Source organism: Canis lupus, chromosome 6 (genome assembly GCF_003254725.2).
Source record: "Canis lupus dingo isolate Sandy chromosome 6, ASM325472v2, whole genome shotgun sequence".
Taxonomy (NCBI): Eukaryota; Metazoa; Chordata; class Mammalia; order Carnivora; family Canidae; genus Canis; species Canis lupus.
This window is the reverse complement of record NC_064248.1, coordinates 23,651,058-23,674,640: the sequence shown is the minus strand read 5'-3', so window position 1 is coordinate 23,674,640 and position 23,583 is coordinate 23,651,058. Positions and strand designations below refer to the sequence as shown.

At 35.4% G+C, this 23,583-nt stretch overlaps 1 protein-coding gene across 10 annotated transcripts in view; it reads left to right on the top strand.

The window, feature by feature from the left end:
• LOC112640266 (phospholipid-transporting ATPase ABCA3-like) overlaps positions 1 to 23,583 on the top strand; it is a 198,259-nt gene that overhangs the window by 43,606 nt on the left and 131,070 nt on the right. For 9 of the 10 annotated variants that reach the window (XR_007411256.1, XR_007411255.1, XM_049111311.1 and 6 more), the window contains 6 exons: positions 2,365 to 2,624; positions 6,188 to 6,304; positions 7,143 to 7,260; positions 11,211 to 11,384; positions 13,301 to 13,482; positions 17,530 to 17,664. Coding sequence is in view for 8 of the 10 variants with exons in the window: in XM_049111311.1 (XP_048967268.1) it covers positions 2,365 to 2,624; positions 6,188 to 6,304; positions 7,143 to 7,260; positions 11,211 to 11,384; positions 13,301 to 13,482; positions 17,530 to 17,664 (986 nt within the window). In the remaining 2 variants the exon portion in view is untranslated. The remainder of the gene's footprint in view (positions 1 to 2,364; positions 2,625 to 6,187; positions 6,305 to 7,142; positions 7,261 to 11,210; positions 11,385 to 13,300; positions 13,483 to 17,529; positions 17,665 to 23,583) is intronic. The other variant, XM_049111317.1, reaches the window with a different exon arrangement.

Sequence of the window (23,583 nt, the reverse complement as noted above, 5' to 3'; positions counted from 1 at the left end):
TCTTTTCTTTTTAGATTTTTTTATTTTTTTACTTATTTGCAAGAGAGAGAGACAGACAGCAACAGAGATAACAAGAGAGCAAGAGTGGGGAGGAAGGAGGAAGAAGCAGACTCCTCACTGAGTAGGGAGCCCAATATGGGCTTGATCCCAGGACCTTGAGATCATGACCTGAGGTAAAGGCAGGTGCTGAACCACCCAGGCACCCCTAGTCTGTCTACTCTTAAACCAATATCATATTACTATTACAGTGGTTTTGTGTACTGTATCTTAATATCCAACTGAGATTCCAAGATAACTCAGATTATGGAACTAGCAAATAAGAATTTGTTGTAAGGTGGCTATTATAACACAATGGAAGAAGTGGTAAGTCTCAGCAGAGAATTAGAAACCATAAAAAAAGGAATAAAACACAGAGTCTAGAATTGGAAAATATAGGACAGATTTAATAGTGAAGTGAAGATGACAGAAGAAAGAATAAATGAACTTGGAACAATAAAATGTATTCAGGGAAGCCCTGGTGGCCCAGCGGTTTAGTGCCACCTTCAGCCTAGGGCGTGATCCTGGAGACCCGGAATTGAGTCCCACGCCGGGCTCCCTGTGTGAAGCCTGTTTCTCCCTCTGCCAGTGTCTCTGCCTCTCTCTCTCTGTGTCTCTCATGAATAAATCAATAAAATCTTTTTTAAAAAATAAAATGTATTCAGTTTGAAAAACAAAAAATAAAAAAAATGGAGTTTCAGTGAAATGTGGAGCAACACCAAAAGTTTTAACATATGTATAGAGTCCCTGACAGATAAAAGAGAAGAGGGCAGAAAAAAATATGTGTAGAAAAAGTCTTAAATGTGATTAAAGACAATACCCATAAAATGACTGGAGCAGATATACACATATCCAGTAAAACAGATTTCAAGACAAAGGGCCAATTGATCAGAAGGATATAACAATTATAAATATGTATGCATCTAATAACAGCTTCAAAATACACGAAGCAAAAATTGACAGAACTAAAGGGAGAATTGGGCAATACTACCATTGTCGATGGAGATATTAATATCCTTCTCTGATCAGTTGACAGAATATCTAAACAAAAAAAAATTGTAAAGAAGTAAATGATACGAAGAACATTTTCAAATGTTTCCCTGAGCAATTGAGTAATTGAGCAATTACTCAACAGTGTTAGAATACACATTCTTTTTAAGTGCACAAGGCATTTTCACCAGGATAACTCTCAGGCTGAGTTATAAAATAAATCTCATTGAAATTAAAAAGACTGAAATCATATAGAGTGTGTTCTCTGATGACAGTGGAATTAGGGACTGATAACAATGAGATCATTGGAAACATTAGATAATTAGAAAAATACGTGGACATTGAACAACCATTTCTAAATAATCCATGAGTCAAAGAAGTCATAAAGAAAGTAGAAAATATTTTAAATTGAATAATAAAGAAAACATAACTTTAAGATTTGGGAGCGTGGGGGTGACTGGGTGACGGGCACTGAGGTGGGCACTTGACGGGATGAGCACTGGGTGTTATTCTATATGTTGGCAAATTGAACACCAATAAAAAATAAATTTATAAAAAAAAAGATTTAGGAGCAAAACTGGGGGGATATAGCTAAAGCCATGTTTAGAAAGAAGCTTATAGTTTTAAATGTTCATATTAGAAAAATAGAAAAGTTCAAATTTAATAATCCTAGTTTCAATTTTAAAAAATGATAAAAACAAAATAAACCTGGGACACCTGGGTGGCTCAGTGGTTGAACATTTGCCTTCAAATGTTCATGCCTAAGGGCATGATCCCGAGGTCCTGGGATCAATCCTGCATCTGGCTCCCAGCGGGAAGCTTGCTTCTCCCTCTGCCTGTGTCTCTGCCTCTCTCTGTGTGTCTCTTATAATTAAATAAATAAAATCTTTAAAAAAAAGATTAAACTCTAAGTTGCCTTTTAGTTATATGGTTGACTTGGTTTCAGTGAAACAATTTTTAAGGGCTATTCTGCATTACTCTGTAGAATTTAAATGTGATTCTGAGCTTCATTTCTGTATTTACATTTCCAAGTCTTCATCTCTCTAATATTTAATCTGCATTATTTTTGTCAATATAGATTGCATTAACAAGCCTACCAGTGTCATAAAATGTATTTAATTTTGGGAAGATGTGATTCAGATTCAGCTGAAGAAGTATCCCTTGCTTCCATATAAAAACTATATGTTCTCAGGGTAATTTTGTGCAATTAGCCTTAATATAGCAGGAAATTTGGGTTCTGTAGGTGATGAGCTATGACTTACTTGAATTGCCTTATTATTTATATATCCGAGCAGTTCCTTAGTCTGTTTTACTTGACTATGTTTGTTTTATATACAGGGTACATCAGAGAAGGGTTCCTGGCTGTACAGCATGCCCTAGACAAAGCCATCATGCTGTATCATGAGAGCAATGCTAGCCGGAACATGTTTGATAGTACCAGTATCTTTATAAGGAGATTTCCACACCCAGCTTATTCTCATGATGAATTAATTTTTATCATTAGTTCCTTCCTCCCTTTGATGTTCATACTTATGTTCTCTCCAACTGTACTTTCCATCATGCGATACATTGTCTGGGAAAGGGAAAAAAGATTGAAGGTAATTCAATTATTTTCTTTTTTTGTTCAAGTTATTATTTAAGTTCTAGTCAGTTAACATATAATGTGCTATTAGTTTCAGGAGTAGAATTTAGAGTTTCATCACTTACATACAACCCTTGGTGCTCATCACAAGTGCCCTCTTTAATACACATCACCCATTTAACCCATCCTCCCATCCACCTCCCCTCCAGCAACCCTCGTTTTGTTCTCTATAATTAAGAGTCTGTATTTTGGTTTGCCTCTCTCTTTTTTCACCCCTGTGTTTGTCTGTTTCTGTAAAGATGTTTTTAGGCCTGTGGGGCTCTTTTGTATGGAGAGTTGGATTATTTCTACATATTTATCATTGGTGAGTTCAGAGATCTTTCTTCATTACTACACCTAGTATTGGACCAAAAAGGAAAAAATCTTAAGTTCTCTTTTCTATTATACTCTACTTCCAGGAGTATAAGAGAAATGTGTCTATTTTTTTAATCCAATTGTACGTTAGAAGTCAATTATACTTCTTATGCTTGTTCCTTGTAGACAATGTGTATTTTTCCCCACTCTGGTTGCTTTCAAGATTTTCCTTTTGGTCTTTAATTCTCAACAGTTTGAATATGCTTTGTGTAATGTTTTACATTTTACAAAATGTATAAACCCAGAATAAAGTATTCAAAAAGTGTAGGACAATATCAAATAGCATAACACATACATAATTTACATCCCAGTAGCAGGAAATATAAAAAAAGGAGAATGAATATTGATGCCACTTATCAGTTTTTCAAGCTGGCAGAATTTCAGAGAGAAACTTTTCTCTTGGAAGCAGCAGGAAGAGAAAATCTGAAGGAATGTAAGGAGATAGAATGTGTCACTAGAGAAATTGAAGTAACAAGAATAAGAATTTCAAGGACAGTGCAACTCCTGGCTAAATTAACATAAAACCCTACATCTTAGGCCTTCACCTTGATATCTGTTACCCTAAATAACATGTGTGGGTTTCAACAAAAAATTATTAAACATACCAAAAATTAAGAGAAAGCATAGTCTAAAGAGGCAAATCAATTATCAGAACCTGACACAGGTATGACATAGATGTTGGAAATATCAGATACGGAATTTTAAATTACTATAATTAATCATTTAAAGGCACTAAGGAAAAGGTAGATGTGCCCAGGATCCTCAAGACAGCCCCTAATTTCTGAAAATCTATAGAAGGACTCATGGGACTTAATTAAGCATTAATTATATGCTCACAGCTAGGAAATAAACATAGCTGGCTCATAACAGGATATGACACAGGCAAAACCTGGAGGAATTCACCTGCAGGCTTCTTCAGTTAACCTCACAAGAGGCCACGCAGAGCCCACTCTTGCCCCAGCAATGAAAATCCAGCAGTATGTTTGTGATGTTTGTGGCCAGGGAAGTCATCAGATTTAGCACCTAATGTTTTGAAGGGGGCTGGTTAGGTAGACACCCTTTGCCTATCATATACCAAAATTCCACACTCCTGGAAAGCAGATATTCAGCATAAACCATAGTGTTTGTACAAACAGTTTTAGCACAGTCACTTACCCTTATCATTTAGGGAAACTTTTGTGGGGTTTTTTTGTTTTTTTGTTTTTATAATAAATTTCTTTTTTATTGGTGTTCAATTTGCCAACATACAGAATAACACCCAGTGCTCATCCCGTCAAGTGCCCCCCTCAGTGCCCGTCACCCATTCACCCCCACCCCCCGACCTCCTCCCCTTCCACCACCCCCAGTTCGTTTCCCAGAGTTAGGAGTCTTTATGTTCTGTCTCCCTTTCTGATATTTCCCACACACTTCTTCTCCCTTCCCTTATATTCCCTTTCACTATTATTTATATTCCCCAAATGAATGAGACCATATAATGTTTGTCCTTCTCCGATTGACTTATTTCACTCAGCATAATACCCTCCAGTTCCATCCACGTTGAAGCGAATGGTGGGTATTTGTCATTTCTAATGGCTGAGTAATATTCCATTGTATATATAAACCACATCTTCTTTATCCATTCATCTTTCGATGGACACCGAGGCTCCTTCCACAGTTTGGCTATTGTGGACATTGCTGCTAGAAACATCGGGGTGCAGGTGTCCCGGCGTTTCGTTGCATCTGTATCTTTGGGGTAAATCCCCAATCGTAGGGCAGGTCTATTTTTAACTCTTTGAGGAACCTCCACACAGGTTTCCAGAGTGGCTGCACCAGTTCACATTCCCACCAACAGTGTAAGAGAATTCCTTTTCTCTGCATCCTCTCCAACATTTGTGGTTTCCTGCCTTGTTAATGTTCCCCATTCTCACTGGTGTGAGGTGGTATCTCATGGTGGTTTTGATTTGTATTTAGGGAAAGTTTTGTATCAGTGTAGGGAACAGTTTACTAGCCATGATACCATACACCAGCCAAGGGCCAACTTGCAAACATGCCTTTATTTTTTAAATTAATTTGCTGTTTTATGTAAATTCAATTAATTAACATATAGAGTATTTATCATTTTCAGATAGAGAGTTTAGTGATTCATCAATTGCATATAACACTCAGTGCTCATTACATGTATTTCTTTTTTTTTTTTTCATTACATGTATTTCTAAGAATAGTAGTCAGGGCCTGCTTTTTGAACTCCTCTGCACAGTAGGTAACATACAAGATCAGATAGGTAAAGTTATCAGAGAGATCAAAACTATACGGAGTCAAAATAGAATATCTAGACATAAAATATCTAGACATGCTAACAAAAATGAAAAATGCTTTTGACGGGCTCATCACTAGACTTGAGGAAAGAATCACAGAATTGAATATAAGACAGTTGAAGTTATATGAACTGAAATGCAAAGACAAAACAAAATGTAAAAACCCAGAATAAAGTATTCAAGAAGTGTAGGACAATATCAAATAGCATAACACATACATAATTTAAATCCCCCCCCCCAAAAAAAGGAGATAAGAGAATAGAGCCAAAGAAATAATGGCAGAGAATTTTTCAAAATTAATGATAGACATCAAAATTACAGATCTAAGAAGCTCAAGGAACACAAAGCAGGAAAAAATACCACACACACACATACACATACACACACAAAGCATATTCAAACTGTTGAGAATTAAAGACCAAAAAGAAAATCTTGAAAGCAACCAGAGTGAGGAAAAAGACACATTGTCTACAAGGAACAAGCCTAAGAAGTATAATCGGCTTCTAACGTACAATTGGATTAAAAAAAAAATAGACACATCTCTCTCATACTCCCAGAAGTAGAGTATAATAGAAAAGAGAACTTAAGATTTTGAAGGTTAATTTTAGATATTTTCCTTTTTGGTCTAATACTAGGTGTAGTAATGAAGAAAGATCTCTGAACTCAGGAGAAATATTTTAATGCCAGCATTGCCCTAAATGCATATTATTGAACAGCACAGTTTCTGAGCCATGATTTTTCTCATTCATAACATGGAGATGATATTAACCATTTACCTAGTTTTTCATGGGAATTTAAATAGAAAAAATGTATGTAAGTGGTATGAATTTTTGATACATGTAATATTTGACTTGTGTTGATTTTCCTATAGGAATACCAGCTTATAATTGGACTTCAAAACTGGATCATCTGGGCTGCCTATTTCTTCACATTCTTCTTTTTTTATATCATTATTATCTCTTTGATATGTGTTTTATTCTCTGCCAAGGCAAGTATCTCATTTCATGCTGTCCAGTAGAAATACCACAAGTCACATATGTAATACTGGAAGGTTTTTTAGTGGCCAGTAGAAAATTTTAAAACTATAAAGAACAGGTGAAATTATGTTAATGATATTTTAAATTTAGCCTAATATGAACAAATTATTAATTGAACATAGAACCAATTTTAAAATTAAGAGTTTTACATTATTTTTATTTTATTTTATCTTATTTTATTTATTTGAGAGAACGAGAGGGAGAACATGAGCAGAGTGAAGGGGCAGACGGAGAAACAGACTCGCCACTGAGCAGTGATGCCAGGATCGTGACCCAAGTCAAAGGCAGATGCTTAACCAACTGAGCCACCCAGGCACCCCTGATCCTTTTTGTACTGTGTATAAAACATGCACTCTAGTGTATGTTTTATATTTACAGCATATCTGAATTCATACACTATATTTTCATCAGAAATACTTGATCTGTATTAAACGCTGCCTTCATTTTTTAATCTAAAGAGAAATAAATGAAAAAAAATTAAGTCACACTTGCTACATTTTAAGTGTTTGTTAGCTACATGTGTTTAATAACTTCTGTGTTAGACATCTTCTAGTTGATTGCAGCCTTACCCTAGTTATTTCTGCTGTGGAAAGTCAGAGGCTGCTATATATCTGAGAAAAAACATAAACCTTTATGTAAAAAATAAATTACTTAGTTAATTTTCCATCTCTTTGAGTTTCAATCACTGAGTAGTGATCTATCTCATTAGGGCTATCATTTTCTCTTTCTTCTCTTATGTGATAGTATTTATGGTGTACCTTACATGATGTCATAATTGTTTTCTTGTAGATTTTCAGTGAGCCAATCTTTCGCTTCAGTGACAGTAGTTTCATCTTTGTCTTTCTTATGTGTTATGCCATTGCTTCAATATTCTTTGCATTTATGGTTAGCACATTCTTCAATAAAGGTAAGTCTAAAACTCACCCTGTAACAGATTTTTGGGGTGTTTATTAAATTCCACTGTAATTAATATATAGTGTTAAATATATTAGTTTCAAGTGTACAATATAGTGATTCAACAATTTTGTACATTACTCAGTGCTCATCACAATGAGTGTGCTCTTAATCCCCTTCACCTGTTTCACCTATCCCTTCAAAAAGTTAAAAAACTACCCTGCAATTCAGTAATCACAGTACTGGGGGTATCTATCCCCAAATACAAAAACACTAATTCAAAAGGATACATGCATCCCTATGTTCATAGCATTATTTACAATAGCCAAAATGTGGAAGCAGCCCAGATGTCCATCAGTTGATAAACAAATAGAGAAGGTGTGGTGTATGAATATACAATGGAATATTATTCAGCCATAAAAAAGAATGAAGTCCTGCCATTTACAAGATGTGGATGAGGCTAGAGAGTATTATGCTAAAAATAAGTAAGTCAGAGAAAGACATATGCCATATGATTTCACTCATATGTGAATTTAAGAAACAAAACAAATGAGAAAAAGGAAAAAGGTGGAGATAAACCAAGAAACATACTCTTACTTATGGAGAACAAACTGAATGTGACCAAAGAGGAGATGATCGTAGGGCAGGTATATTTTTAACTGTTTGAGGAACCTCCACACAGTTTTCCAGAGTGGCTGCACCAGTTCACATTCCCACCAACAGTGTAAGAGGGTTCCCTTTTCTCCGCATCCTCTCCAACATTTGTTGTTTCCTGCCTTGTTAATTTTCCCCATTCTCACTGGTGTGAGGTGGTATCTCATTGTGGTTTTGATTTGTATTTCCCTGATGGCCAACGAAAGATGAATGGATAAAGAAGATGTGGTTTATGTATACAATGGAATATTACTCAGCTATTAGAAATGACAAATACCCACCATTTGCTTCAACGTGGATGGAACTGGACGGTATTATGCTGAGTGAAGTAAGCCAGTCGGTGAAGGACAAACATTATATGTTCTCATTCATTTGGGGAATATAAATAATAGTGAAAGGGAATATAAGGGAAGGGAGAAGAATTGTGTGGGAAATATCAAAAAGGGAGACAGAACGTAAAGACTGCTAACTCTGGGAAAGGAACTAGGGGTGGTGGAAGGGGAGAAGGGCGGGGGGTGGGAGTGAATGGGTGACGGGCACTGGGGGTTATTCTGTATGTTAGTAAATTGAACACCAATAAAAAATAAATTAAAAAAACAAGAAAAAAAAACAGAGGAGATGAATAGAGAGATGGGGGAAATAGGGAATGGTACCCTTATCATTATGAAAAAAATAAAAAGATAAATTAAAAAGATAAATAAATAAACAAACAATCACTGTCATATTCACTATAACATTATTCACAATGGCCAAGACATGGAAGCAACCTAAATGTCCTTCATCAGGTGAATGGTTTAAAAAAATGTATATAATACAAAGAGATTTTTTTCTGCCTTATAAAAGAAGGAGATTCTGCCATTTGTAAAAACAGAAACCTAGAGGCCATTGTTAAGTGAAACAAGCAAGATACAGGAAAACAATACTATATGATATATACATATATATATATATATATATATATATATATATATATACACACACACACAGCCAGCCTAGAATGGTGGTTGCCAGGAAGTTGGGGAAAAGGGAAGCAAGGAGGTATTAGTCAAAGGGTAATAGTGTTAGAGTTTCATTATGCAAGATGAATAAGTGCCTTAAACATCTACAACATAGTGCCTAGTTAACAGTACAGTACTGTACACTTAAAAAGCTTGCTAAGAGGTACCTTTTAGGTTAAGTATTCACATCTCTGACTTGTTTCATTTAGTAGTTCCATCCATGTCATTGTATATAGCAAGATTTCATTCTTTTTGATAGCTAAAAAGAAATAATAAGGAGGACAGAGGGAGAGAAAAAGAGAGCAGATGGAAACTTTGGGAGGTGATAGGTATGTTTATAGCATAGATTGTGATGTATTCACAAGTATTCACAGGTGTACATACCTACCTCCAAACTCATCAAATTGTTTACATTAAGCATGTACAGCTCTTTATATGTCAGTAATATCTCAATAAAGTGATTGAAAGAAAGAAAAAGATAGTTTATATCATTGTAATTTAATGTGAGTGTCTTTTTAAGTTTGTCTTATTTATTTTTTTGTTTCAAGATTTTATTTAAATTCTAGTTAGTTATCATATAGTATAATACTGGTTTCAGGAGTGGAATTTGGTGAGTCATCACTTCCACATAACACCCCATGCTCATTACAGCAACTGCCCTCCTTAATACCCACCAACCATTTAGCCAATCCCCCCACCTCCCTCCATCAACCCTCATTTGTTCTCTGTAGTTAAGAGTCTCTTATGGTTTACCTCTCTCTCTTTTTCTTTCCCCTTTCGCCCATGTTCATCTGTTTTGTTTCTTAATTCCACACGAGTGAAGTCATATGGTATTTGTCTCTCTCTGACTTGTTTCATTTAGTAGTTCCATCCATGTCATTGTATATAGCAAGATTTCATTCTTTTTGATAGCTAAGTACTATTCCACTATATATTGTTGATAGTGCTGCTATAAACATCAGGGTGCATGAGTCATGCCTAGGAGTGCAATTGCTGGGTTTTAGGATAGTTCTATTTTTAACTTTTTGAGGAACCTTCATACTTTTGTCCAGAGTGGCCGTACCAGTTTGCAATCCCAGTGTAAAAGGGTTCCCCCTTTCTCCATATACTTGCCAATATCTGTTGCTTCCATTGTCGTTAATTTTAGCCATTCTGACAGATGTGAGGTGGTATCTCATCATAGCTTTGATTTGTATTTCCCTGAATCTGAGTGATGTTGAGCATCTTTTTATGTGTCTGTTGGCCATCTGGGTGTCTTCTTTGGAAAAAGGTCTATTCTTGTCTTTTGCCCATTTCTTAACTGGATTATTTGTTTTTTGGGTGTTGGGTTTGATAAGGTCTTTATATATTTTGGATGCTAACCCTTTATCAGATAATGTCATTTGCAAATGTCTTCTCCCATTCCATAGGTTGCCTTTTAGTTTTAATTGATTGTTTCCTTCAACAAGCTTTTTATCTTGAAGTCCCAAAAGTTCATTTTTGCTTTTGTTTCCCTTCCTCCAGCAACATGTCTAGTAAGAAGGTGCTACGGCCAAGATGGAAGAGGTTACTGGCTGTGTTTTCCTCCAGGATTTTTATAGTTTCCTGTCTCACATTGAGGTCTTTCATCCATTTTGAATTTATTTTTGTGTATGGCATAAGAAAGTGGTCCAGTTTCATTCTTCTGCATGTGGCTGTCTAGTGTTCCCAGCACCATTTGTTGAAAAGACTTTTTTCCATTGGATGTTCATCCCTACTTTATCGAAGATTAGTTGACCATGATTTGAGTGTTTTTACTTTCTTCCTTGGTGCTGATTTTATGTCGTCTCAATGATAATCCTAACAAGAATTCTTTTTCTAGTCTATAGATCCCATGCTTATGGACATAACCACATCTAACTCTCAGTAGTTGTTATCTATTTATTCAACTATTCTTTATTTTAGGCATCATGATTTTGATTGGAAGCATGTGTTTAAAACTTCATAAAGAACTTTATATTCTACCCAATACTTCAAACTCTGGGAACACTAATAATTATTAATAATTAATAATAAATAATAATGGTATACATTTATAATTTCTTAAGCCAAGTGCTCAAGAGTAAATCTTTGTTTAAATGACTAAATATTCTATACATTAACTGTTAGTTAATTCATTTTTAACACATATTCAGGGAGTATATACTGTGTGCCGGACATCAGTGATAGAAGGGTGAAAAAGAAAGACAAATATCCTTCCCTCATAGAGCTTACTACCCTATACTGTAGTAGAAAAAGTTATTCATTATTTTGCATAAGCTTTAAGCTGACCTTATAATTTCCTTATTTGCAGTCCATTTGGCTGCTTCTGCTGGAAGTCTCCTATATTTTGCCGCTTTCTTTCCATTTAATACCATTATTAAACACTATGGACACATGACCCTCACCCAGAAAGTGACTGTCTGTCTCAGCTCAAATGTTGCATTGGCACTGGGAATTAGTCGTCTGCTCAAATTGGAATTAAAACGTAAGTGTTTGCCATGCAAATCTTGCCTTTGCTGTTCGATTCTTGAAAGGTGGAATTGAGGCAGCATGGGTGGGACAGTGGGTAAGGAAGTAAGAAAATCTTATACAAATTATTTATCCCTAGATTTGTTTATTTATTGTTAAAGACAGTTATGTGAACTAAAAAAAAAAAAAAATCAAAGGAGTGAAAAATTAGAAGTTCCCATCTCTCCACAAGAAGCCTCTGTTAGTCTTATCTACAGACCTTGTTCTTTAAAAAAAAAAAAAAAAAAAAAAAGATTTTATTTATTTATTCATGAGAGACACAGAGAGAAGCAGAGACATAGGGAGAGGGAGAAGCAGGCTCCATGCAGGGAGCCCAACGTGGGACTCCATCCCGAGTCTCCAGGATCACACCCCGGGCTGAAGGTGGCGCTAAACCACTGAGCCACCCGGGCTGCCCCTGTCCTTGTTCTTTATTCTTGTCACTTTGCTTTCTACTTGAACTTTAGGATGACTTTGTCAAAATTTATGAAAAATCTTACTGGGATTTAGTGGGAATTTCATTGCACTTATTGATTAATGAAGATGATTGAGGACTTAATTTTTTCACCTGTGAACAAAATCCTGTGCCAGTCAGAAGAATATACATATGATTTCTATATGGATACTTGCATTATTCTTTCTTTATATATGGAACATTAAAATTTTCACTAGAATTTATCTAGATGTGGGGTTTTCATTGGCTTAATCTGCAATAGGATGTATACATTTTGGTTTTCTAATTGAATTATTTTTTATTGGATTAGTTTATTGTATTTAGTTATTGCTTCTTTTCTATATTATTCCTATATAGGTAGGAGGATTTCTCACGGTACAGCAGACTTCATAAAACTTGCATTCTACCTCTTTTGTTGTTGTTTCTAATTTTCTGTTCACTGCCTCTCAAAATTGCTTTCATTTTGATGATTTTTAATACTACTAAATATTTTTTTCTTAAATGGTTACCTTATTATAGCTTTTTCAAAGATACAGTGCTGATGAATATCCTTCTTATGGTGCTGGTCTATAGGAAAGGGAGGCTGAAGCTGAAGAAAAGACAAGTTTCATTGACCATATTCATGAAATGTCTTTTTTGGAGTTCACTGCAAGCCCCCATGCTTTTTAGTTGTGCTACACTCTGTCCAGAAATAGAAGAAATAGAACAAAGGATTACCTTTTTTTGATGACTTTCTTTTTCTCTTCTATCAGAACTTTTCTTTCTTCTTCCTTTCTTTCTTCCTTTCTTCCTTCCTTTCTTTCTTTCTTTCTTTCTTTCTTTCTTTCTTTCTTTCTTTCTTTCTTTCTTTCTTCGTCTCTTTAAGAGAGTGCACACATGTGTGAGCAGAGGAAGAGGAGCAGAAAGAGAGAGAAAGAGAATCTCAAGCAGGCTCATCATTGGGCACAGAGCCTGACGCAGTGCTCGATCTCATGACCCTGAGATCATTACCTGGGCCAAAATCAAGAGTTGAGACACTTAACCAACTGAGCCACCAGGTGTCCCAGAACTCTATTTAAGCAAAACATCTTTTTCTTCTGCTTTGTAGTCAGCATTCATCTCTAGTGCTATTGAATATTTTTCCAGATTTATGTATTCTGATGGTAGTTTAAATGTGAATTTAGGATGAGGGGATAGAAAAATAGGATCTAATAGGCTCACTTTTTTCATTATTTTTGTTTCATTCACTGACCTCGTCTTAGTAATTCTTATTTATTTTTGTAGATTGTGAAGTTAGGTGGAAAGAACCCATTGTTATTACATATTTCATCATTTTCTTAGATGACTTAAATAATAAAGGTATTAACATATAGGTAATTTACAGTGACAGGATTTAAACTATCAATCTTTTTTCTTTGCTATTTCACAGAGTCATCTATAGTATCTCCTTTTTGTTTCAGAAATTGGTGTTAGATGGGATAACATTTGGAGACCAGTCAACCTTGAGGATAACCTCATATTTGGCTATATTTTGTTAATGCTTTTACTTGATGCTTTCTTATATGGCCTTGTGACCTGGTATATGGAAACCATCTTTCCAGGGCAGTGTGGTGTGCCCCAACCATGGTACTTTTTTCTTTTGGTGAGTACTAATGCTGGTGTTACTGGAGAAAGCCATAGTCCTTATGAACCTATTTCATGTAATATTTATAGTCCAATCAAAAGGTCCGGTAGAATCATTTTTTTGTGTATACCAGCCATATGAAAATGCTAGCCATTTCTTGATCTCTTAAAGCCTTCCACATGTCCAAATGTACAGTCTGTGGATAAGACACCATACATTAAGAACTATGAGTAATAGAACTCTTCTTCAGCCACATGGTACATAGTGGATTAGATTGGAGAATAAAGAAATCTGAAAGTCTGCAAAAGTTGTTCCCAGCTAAATAATATATGATGATTTCTTAGATCCTAGTGAGTAAAGGATTGGGTATTTTCCATATCTGTGTTCTTACCACCTGTTTCCTTTCAAGGATTAGACCAGTTTACGTACAGTAGGAGAATTTCTGCATCTTGCCCTCTATACTCGTGCCATTATTGAATAATATGTAGTACAAAAATAGTATTCTTAGTGTGATAAAATGCACTGGCTGTAACTTCATTGTTGAGTAATTCCATTTTGTCCTTACTTCTGAACACTAACATTTCTTTTTTTTCCCATTTATACCTTGTCTTTTATTTACATTTTTTTTATTTAAATTCAATTTGCCAGCATATAGTATAACACCCAGTGCTATTCCATCAAGTACACTCAGTACCTGTCACCCAGTTACCCCATCCCCCACCCAGTTCCCCTTCCGCAACCCTTTGTTTGTTTCCCAGAGTTAGGAGTCTCTCATGGTTTGAGGGGAACTGCGTGGGAAAAATTAGAGAGGGAGACAAACCATGAACACTAACATTTCAAAACGATTTTTGCTTCTAAATTCTAGAGATATAAATCATACATAATTTTGCTGCAAACATCAATTGCTGAAGGTATGCAAGAGCCACATAGTAAACCAAGCCAGAGTGTTTTCAAGTTTTTGTAGTACCTCTTTTCTTTTTTCACATTAAAATTTTTAATTAAGATGAAAGTCATGTAAGTTAAAATTAACCACTTTGAAGTGAAAAAAGCAGTGGAATTTAGTACATTTACAATGTACTTGCACATATCTAGTTCCAAAATATTTTTATTACCCAAAAATAAAATTGTATACCCATTAAGAAGTCACATCCCATTTTCCCTACCCAAGACTGTAGCAATCACTAATCAGCTTTCTTTTTCTATGAACTCATATCCTGGATGTTTCATATAAATAGAATTATGCAATGTGTGACCATTTGGGTCCGGCTTCTTTCACTTAATATAATGTTTTTGAAGTTTACATTAATATATGTCAGCAACTCACTCTTGGGTTGCTGAATAATATTCCATTGTATGTATATAGAACAATTCCTTTATCAACCTGTAGTTAGAAATGTAGGGCATCTTTTAGATGTTTGAATAGTGCTGCTGTGAATATTTGTCTATAAGTATTTGCTTGAATACCTGTTTCAGTTCTTTTGGGAATATACGTAGAAGTATAATTGCTAGTACTTAGGATAATTCTTTGTTTCGTGTTTTCAGGAACCACTAAACTATTTTCTGCAATAGCTGCACCATTTGTACTTTCCCACAACCAATGTACTAGGGTTCCAATTTCTGCACAGCCTCACAAACCCTTGTTATTCTCTTTTCCCTTTATTATAGCCATTCTTGTGGGATAAAGTGGTATCTCGTGGTTTTGATTAGCATTTCCCTAATAACTAATCATTTTGAGATATTTTCATGGGCTTGCTTTTTGGCCATTGAACATGTTACTTACAGAAATGTCTATTCAAGGTCTGTGACTTTTTTAACTGGCTTATCTTTTTTATATATTCTGGACAGTAGAGCCTTATCAGGTACATGATTTATATATATTTTCTTTCATTCTGTGGATTTTCTTCTCACTCTCTTCTTAGTACTCTTTCATGGACAATAATTTTTTACTTTGATTAAAACCAATTTAAAAATCGTTTTATCGGTTGTGAATTTTGTGTCACATCTAAGGAGGTATTGCCAAATCCAAAGTCATCAAAATTTACCCTTGTGTCTTCTTCTAGGAATTTGATGGTTAAAAAAAAAGAATTTGATGGTTTTATCTGTTAAATTTAAATCTGATCAATTTTAAGTTGATGTTTATATAGTATGAAGTAAGGATTCAACTTTATTCTTTTGGTTGTGGATATCCTTTTGTCCTAAAACCGTTCTTTGAGAAGACTGTTCTTTATCCATTGAGTGGTCTTAACACCCCTGTTGAAAATCAGTTGGCCATAGATGTATAGTTTCATTTTTGGATCCTCGATTTTATTCCATTGGCCCATATGTCTGTCCTTATGTCAGTACCACACTGTTTGATTACTATAGTTTTATAATAGATTTTGAAATCTGAAAGTGTAAGTCATCCAGCTTTTCTCTTCTTTTTCAAGATTGTTTTGGCTATTATGGAGCCCTGGACGTTCCATAAGAACTTGAGAATCAGTTTTTCTATATCTGTAAAAGTGAATATTTATAGGAATTACTGTGAATCTGTTGATTACTTTAAGTAGTATTGCCATATTAAATATGTTGTCTTTCACAGGGTTTGGAATTTATTTGGAAGGGTCAGAGAGAGGTAAAATGAGACAGGAAAGGAAGGCAGCCAGAAAAGAGTATGTCTGCACTGTTTATCCCTGGAACCCAGTGATGCAGGGAGCTCTGGGAATCAGTGCAGAGAACACAGTGATGATCTCAGAATCACCCCTCCCCTAAAAATTGTCTTTCAGTCCATGAACTATCTTTTTCTCTTTTAACTTTCCATTTATTGTCTTCATTAAATTCTTTCATTGAGGTTTTATAGTCTCAGTGTGTGTCATTCGCCATTCTGGTTAATTTTATTCCTAAGTATTTTACTCTTTTGGATGCTATTGTAAATAGAACTGTTAGAATAGAGTTTTCTTTTTGGATTGTTCATAGCTGGTATACACAAACACAACTGGTGTATACATATTGATCTTGTACCCTGCATCTTTGCTGAATTTGTCTGTTAGCTCTCATAGTGTGTGTAGGGGAGGATTCTCTGGGCACCTTAAATTGTAGTATCATGATATCTTCAAATACAGTTTTCCTCTCTTTTTCCAATTTGAATGTCTTTTATTTCTTTTTCTTGCCTTATTGTTCTGGCTAATATCCCAGGACAGTGGTTAATAGCAAGGATGAAAACAGGTATCCTTGTCTTATCCCTGATTTTAGAAGAAAAGCTTTAAGTCTTTCACTCTTGAGTCTGATATTAGCTGTGGGTTTTTTCACAAATTCCCTAATGAATTTCAAGAAACTATTCCTAGTTTTCCAATTGTCTTTATCATGAGACACTTTGTCAGATGCTTTATTTGCATCAGTTGAAATAATTGTATGTTTTCTTTCCCATTGGCTCTGTTAATGTGATATATTTCATTGATTGGTTTTTGTATGTTGAAGTACCCTGCATTCCTGGGATAACTCCCACTTTGTTATGATGAATATTCCTTTTGATATGCTATTAGGTTTAATTTATGAGTATTTTTTGAAGATTTTTAAATCTGTATTAGTAAGGGATATTGGCCTGTGGTTTCTTTCCTTGTGATATCTTTGCCTAACTTTGGCATTTGCTTTTCAAGTAATGCTGAGTTCATAGAATGAGTTAGGATGTGTTCCTTTCTCTTAAGCTTTTTGGACAGCTTGGAGAATAATTGTTGCTCTTGTTTAAATGTTAGGTACCAGTAAAGACATCTGGTCCTGGACTTTTCTTTGTAGGCAGGTTTTTTTCTTTAAAGATTTTATTTATTTATTCATGATAGACGTAAGAGAGAGAGACAGAGACATAGGGAGAAGCAGGATCCCCATAGGGAGCCCAATATGGGACTTGATCCTAGGACCCTGGGATCATGCCCTGAGCCGAAGGCAGATGCTTAACCACTGAGCCATCCAGGTACCCCTGTAGGCATATTTTGATTACTAAGTCAGTCGCTTTATTCATTATAGATCTGTTCAGATGGAATGCTTTGGTTCTGAAAGTTCATCTTGGTAATTTCATTTTGGCTTTCTTTGTAGCGCTCATACTGGCTTGGTGAAACAAAAATTAGAGAGAAAAAAGAAGTGAAAAATTGTGGACAAACTCCAAACAAGCATTTTGAGGCTGAACCTACTAGTTTGGTGGCAGGTATCCAGATCAAACATTTACACAAGGTATTTGTTTCAAATGTCTCTTTCTCCTGCTAAGACTGAAAGCCATATACTATACCCTGGGTTTGTAACTGGCCATTTCTAGAAAACACTTAAGATGCTTAATTAAGAGTCATAATCAATATAGTTCTAATTTAAGAGAGACATTCATAGAACATATAAATATAGATATATCCTTACAGCATAGTATTTACTCCATTCATCATGCTTACTTCTACTCTTTCCTGATAGGCTTAGAACAAGTGATATTTGAATTTTGTAATAAATTCTGTGAAGAAAATAAACTTGATGATACAATAATAACATTTGAGTGTGAGTGGAGGGGATGACACTAAATGTAGTTAAAAGGAAATTTCTCCAAAGAGATGACCTTTGAGCTGAAACCTGAAGAATGAGAGCTAACTATTTGAAAAGCTAAGTAAGAGAAGAATACCATAAGTAGACAAATAGCAAATTCAAAGACCCTGAGGTGAGAAAGATGTTCATGTGTTTGAGGAACAAAAAGAAAACCAATATATTTAGAGGTAAAAGAATGATAGTAAATGGCTTCATTGGGAAGCCATTGATTGGTTTAAAGCACTGGAGGAGTATTATGTATGTGTTTTAATGATCATTTTGACTACAATATGGAAAACAAGGTGTTGAAGAATGGGGACTTGAGAAGAAAAGTGGGAAAAAGAAGACTGGATGGTATTTTTGATAAGACTTGGATAAGGGTTGTGAAAGTGTACATAAGAGAAACAGATCTAAAAGATTTCCAACAGAACTGAGAATACTGGGGGATAGTGGACATTGAAGGAAGAGGAGGAAACTAGAATAATTCCTAGAATGACAAGCTAGAGTAGGATATTAAAAACAGTAAGTCTGTTATTTACCAAGTTGTAGTCGATTTTTTTAAATAAATGTTTTTTCATTTGCTGCATGCCCTTAGGACAACTCCTAAATATTTTATGTGATTATTGTTTTGTTTTTTAATTTTCACGGCTTTTCTTGTTTCACTGGGGAGTGTGTCTGTGGAGTTCTTCATGCTGATTTCCCGAAAGTAAAACTCTGTCATCTATTTTTATGGAATTACTTTTCTTAAATTTGTTGAGAACGTTTTCACTTAGTTTAATGATGAATATTGATCTGTTGCTTTCATTTTTTGTAAGGCATTTTTCTAGTTTTGATATTGGAATAATGCTAACCTCATAGAATGCGTTGGGAAGTATTTCCTCTTTACTTTTCCAGAAGAGCTTTTGTACAATTTGTATTATTTAGTTTGCAGTTACTTGGGGATTTTCCAGAGATCTTTCTGGTACTAATTTCTAATCTAATTCTGATTCTGGTAAGAGAAGATACTTTGTATGACATGAATCCTTTAGATTTATTGATTCTTGTTTTATAGCTCAGTCAGTCATCTGTCTAAATACATGTTATATACATACTTGAAAATAATGTGTAATCTGCTGTTGGTTCTTAGAGTAATACCTAAATGTTAGTTAAGTTAGTTGGTAATTTATTAAGTATTCTTTTTTTAAGATTTATTTATTTATTCATTCAGAGAGAGCAAGAGAGAGGCAGAGACACAGGCAGAGGGAGAAGCAGGCTCCATGCAGGAAGCCCGATGTGGGACTCGATCCGGGGTCTCCAGGATCACCCCCCCCCCCCCCCGCGCTGCAGGCGGCGCTAAACCGCTGCGCCATTGGGACTGCCCTTATTAAGTATTCTATATCCTTTAATGATTCTACACATTCTAACAATTATTGAGAGAAAAGTATTGAAGTCCTTAAAAATAACCACATTTTTCCTATTTTTCTCTGTAGCTCTTTGGCCTTATATTTTTCACTCTGTTATTGGGTGCACAAACATTTAGGAAAATTATGTGTTCTTGAAAAGTTGATCTCTTTATCATTATAAAATGATACACTTTATCCTTGGCAATGTTCTTCTCTTAAACGTACTTTTACTAATGTTATGGTAGCCACACACCACTTTTTTGTTGTTGTTGAATTCTATTTTATTGTAATAGCACACAATTTACAAGGTATCAGTTTTATTCCAATTCAGATAGTAAATTCAAACAGTTTTCTGGATGTTTCTATAATTTATCATATTTGAAAAAAGCAATATCAGCTAGGCAATACCCATTTGTTTTTTAAACCACTCTATTGAAGTTTTAAGATACAAGAAGCCGAGTTCCAATCCAAGATGGCAATGTAGGTAGATCCTGAACTCATCTTCTCCACAGACACAACAAATCTATACCTATTTATAGAGCATTTCCACCGGAAGAACTGAGAACTGCCTGAACAGCTTCTGCAAACAAGAGAGAGAACACATAGAAAATAACAAGCAAGATAAAGACCATTCCTTTAAGTTTAGAAGAAGTAGCTGACATAGAAAACTTAAAAAAGAGCCACTCGGGGGAGACTACAAAAACTGAAATTAAAACTATGCTAGAGAGAATCAACAGTAGATTAACAGATGCAGAGGCATGGATCGGTGATCAGGAAGATGGTAATGGAAAGCACCCAAGCTAAACAGCAAAAAGAATTTTTTTAAATGAAGATCAGTTAAGGTATCTCTTGGACAACATCAAGTGAACAAACACTCACATATAGAGATCCCAGAAGAAGAGAAAAACATAGAGGTAAAACACTTATTTGAAGAAATAATAACTGAAAACTTTCCTAACCAGGGGAAAGAAACACAGACTCAAGTTCAAGAAACAGAGAATTCCAAACAAGATGAACTCAAGAAGGTCTGTACCATGGTACACAAAATTAAAATATCAGAGATTACATAATCCAGACTTCAAGCTATATTACAAAGCTGTAGTGATCAAACAGTACAGTACTGGCATGAAAATAGATACGTAGTTCAATAGAACAGAACAGAAAACCCAGAAATGAACCCACAACTATATGGTCAGTTAATCTTTGACAAAGCAGGAAGGAATATCCAATGGGTGAGGGAGGGAACACCTGGGTGGCTCAGTCAGTTGAGCATCTATCTGCCTTTGGCTCAGGTCATGTTACTAGGGTCCTGGGATTGAGCCCCACCTGAGGCTCCATGCTCAGCAGGAGGCCTGCTTCTCCCTCTTCTCCCTGCTTGTGCTCTTTCTCACTATCTCTGTTGCTGTCTCTTTCTCTCAAATAAATTAAATCTTTAAAGAGAAAAAAAAGAATACCCAATAGGAAAAAACAATCTTTTTAACAAGTGGTGTCAGGAAAACTGGTCAGCTATATGCAAAAGAATGAAACTGGACCACTGTCTTACACCATACACAAAAATAAACTCAAAATGCATTGGAGACTTAAATGTAAGACAGGAAACTACAAAAATCCCAGAGAAGGGGCACCTGGGTGGCTCATTCGGTTAAGTGTCCACCTCTTGGTTTCAGCTCAGGTCATGATCTCAGAATTGTGAGATTGAGCCCCTGGTCAGGCTCCATGGAGCCTGCTTAAGATTCTCTCTCTCTCTCCCTCTAGCCCTCCCCCTACCCAGCTCATGAACTGTGCTCAGTCTCTCTCCAAAATAAAATTTTTTTTTCTAGAAAATACCACTGGCAATAAGGTCTCTGGCATGGCTGTAGCAACATCTTTCCTGAGGCTTTATCCTTTATTTGTTTGTTTGTTTGTTTGTTTTTAATTGTTTCTACCTCTATATCTTTTTAAAAATTCAGTTAGCTGACATAAAGTAAATACTTAGTTTCAGATGTAGTGTGCAGTGATTTATTAGTGGCATATAACACCCAATGCTCATCACATCACATGCCCTCCTTATGCCTATCACCAAATTATCCCACCCCCCCACCTACTTCCCCTCTGTCCACCCTTAATTTGTTTCCTATAGTAAAGAGTCTTCCATGGTTTTTCTCCCTCTCTGATGACTTCCCATTCTGTTTTCCCTCCCTTACCCTATGATCCTCTGCAATGTCTCTTATATTCCACAAATCATATGGTAATTGTCTTTCTCTGATTGACTTACTTCACTCAGCACCCTCCAGTTCCATCCACATCAATTTAAATAGTAAGTGTTCATCCTTTCTGATGGTTGAGTAACATTCCATTGTATATATTACCATATCTTCTTTGTCCATTCGTCTGTTGATGGACATCTTGGCTCTTTCCACAATTTGGCTATTGTGGACATTGCTGCTGTGAACATTGGGGTGCAGATGTTCCATTATTTCACTACATCTGTATCTTTGGGGTAAATACCTAGTGGTGCAATTGCTGAGTCATAGGGTCGCTCTATTTTTAACTTCTTGAGGAGCCTCCATAGTACTTTTCCAGAGTGGCTGTACCAGCTTACACCAACAATATAAGAAAGTTCCCCTTTTTCCACATCCTCTCCAATATTTGTTTTTTCCTGTCTTATTAATTTTAGCCATTCTAGCTGGTGTGAGGTGGTATTTCATTGTGGTTTTGATTTGTATTTCCTTGATGCCAAGTGATAGCATTTTTTCATGTGCATGTTGGCCATATGTAGGTCTTCTTTGGAGAAATGTCTCTTAGTGTCTTCTGCCCATTTCTTTACTGGATTGTTTTTTGGGTGTGGAGTTTGATAAGTTTTTTATAGATCTTGGATACTACCCTTTACCTGATATTTCATTTGCAAATATCTTCTCCCATTTTGTAAGTTGCCTTTTAGTTTTGTTGACTGTTTCCTTTGCTGTTCTACTGCTATATCTTTAACTACTTTTTTCTTTTGCAGTGTCTAACCTGCATTTGTCAATATTTCATCAAGTGTATTTTCATTTTAGAAATTACAGTTTTCATTGCCATGAGCTGTTTTTAAAATATCTTCCATATCATAGCTTTTTCAAAATATGACATACACTTAGAATAATCATTTTAATGTGTTTGCTTATTTTAACATGTGTGTCAGTTTGGGGCTGATTTTAATTGATTTATATTTTCATTACAGGTCAAATTTTCCTACTTCAAATTTTTCGGGTTCTGGGTATTTTTATTTTCTATGAAAACTCTTGATCTTTGTTTTCAGAAGAATTAAGTTACTCTGAAATAGTTTGATACTTTCATTTCTGCATTGCTTAGTCCACAGGTAATTATTCTCCACTATTGATTCAGTCAGCCCCTTCTTGTAATCTACCCAATGCCCTATGAATCTTGAAATTTTCTAGTCTGGCTAGGGAATAGGCACCCTTTCTGGCCCTAGATGAATGCCAGCAGCTGTTCCCTCTCACTTTTAAATGGTTCTTTGTAGTTTCCTCGCATGCTTATGTTGATCAGTTCTTACCAGAATACTCTAGGAAGTCTCACTTTAGTACTCCAGGTTACTTTCACCTCAGTAGACTCTGAGCTCCCTATCTTCAACTCCAGTAGGTTGCTTGGCTGTGCCTGAGTTACTGTCTCTGTTCCATGGCTTTGACACTATCTAGGTAAGCTGGGGTAATTGTAGGGCCGACCTTGTTTTCCAACTCTTAGGAATCACTATCATTAGTTACCTAATGTCCATTATAAACATTTATTTTACACGTTATACTATCACACCTCTCATTTTTTAGGCTCTTTGTTTTATTCATAATGTTGATCATAATCTATAATTATTATTACATTCCTATACTTTTTTTCTTAACTTCCTTTACAAAGGCTTCATTGAGGTGGGGCTATGCATAACTGATTCCTAGATATAACTCTATCATATAACACAATGCCTGATAATTTAGTAAATAGTTATTGAATAAAGAATGGTCACCCCTGGCCTAAATTAACTAATTGGACTTGGTGACTTATTGCATATAGTAGTTAGTAACAATGAGAAGTGCAGGATTAAATGTATATTTCTGTTTTGTACATCTAAGTGAATATTGGAATCATTTTCTAACAGGGAGTACAGCTGAGAAGCATATTTTCATGGGATGATGATGAGCAGAGTTTTAGATATATTGAATTTGAGATTTTTATAAGTATT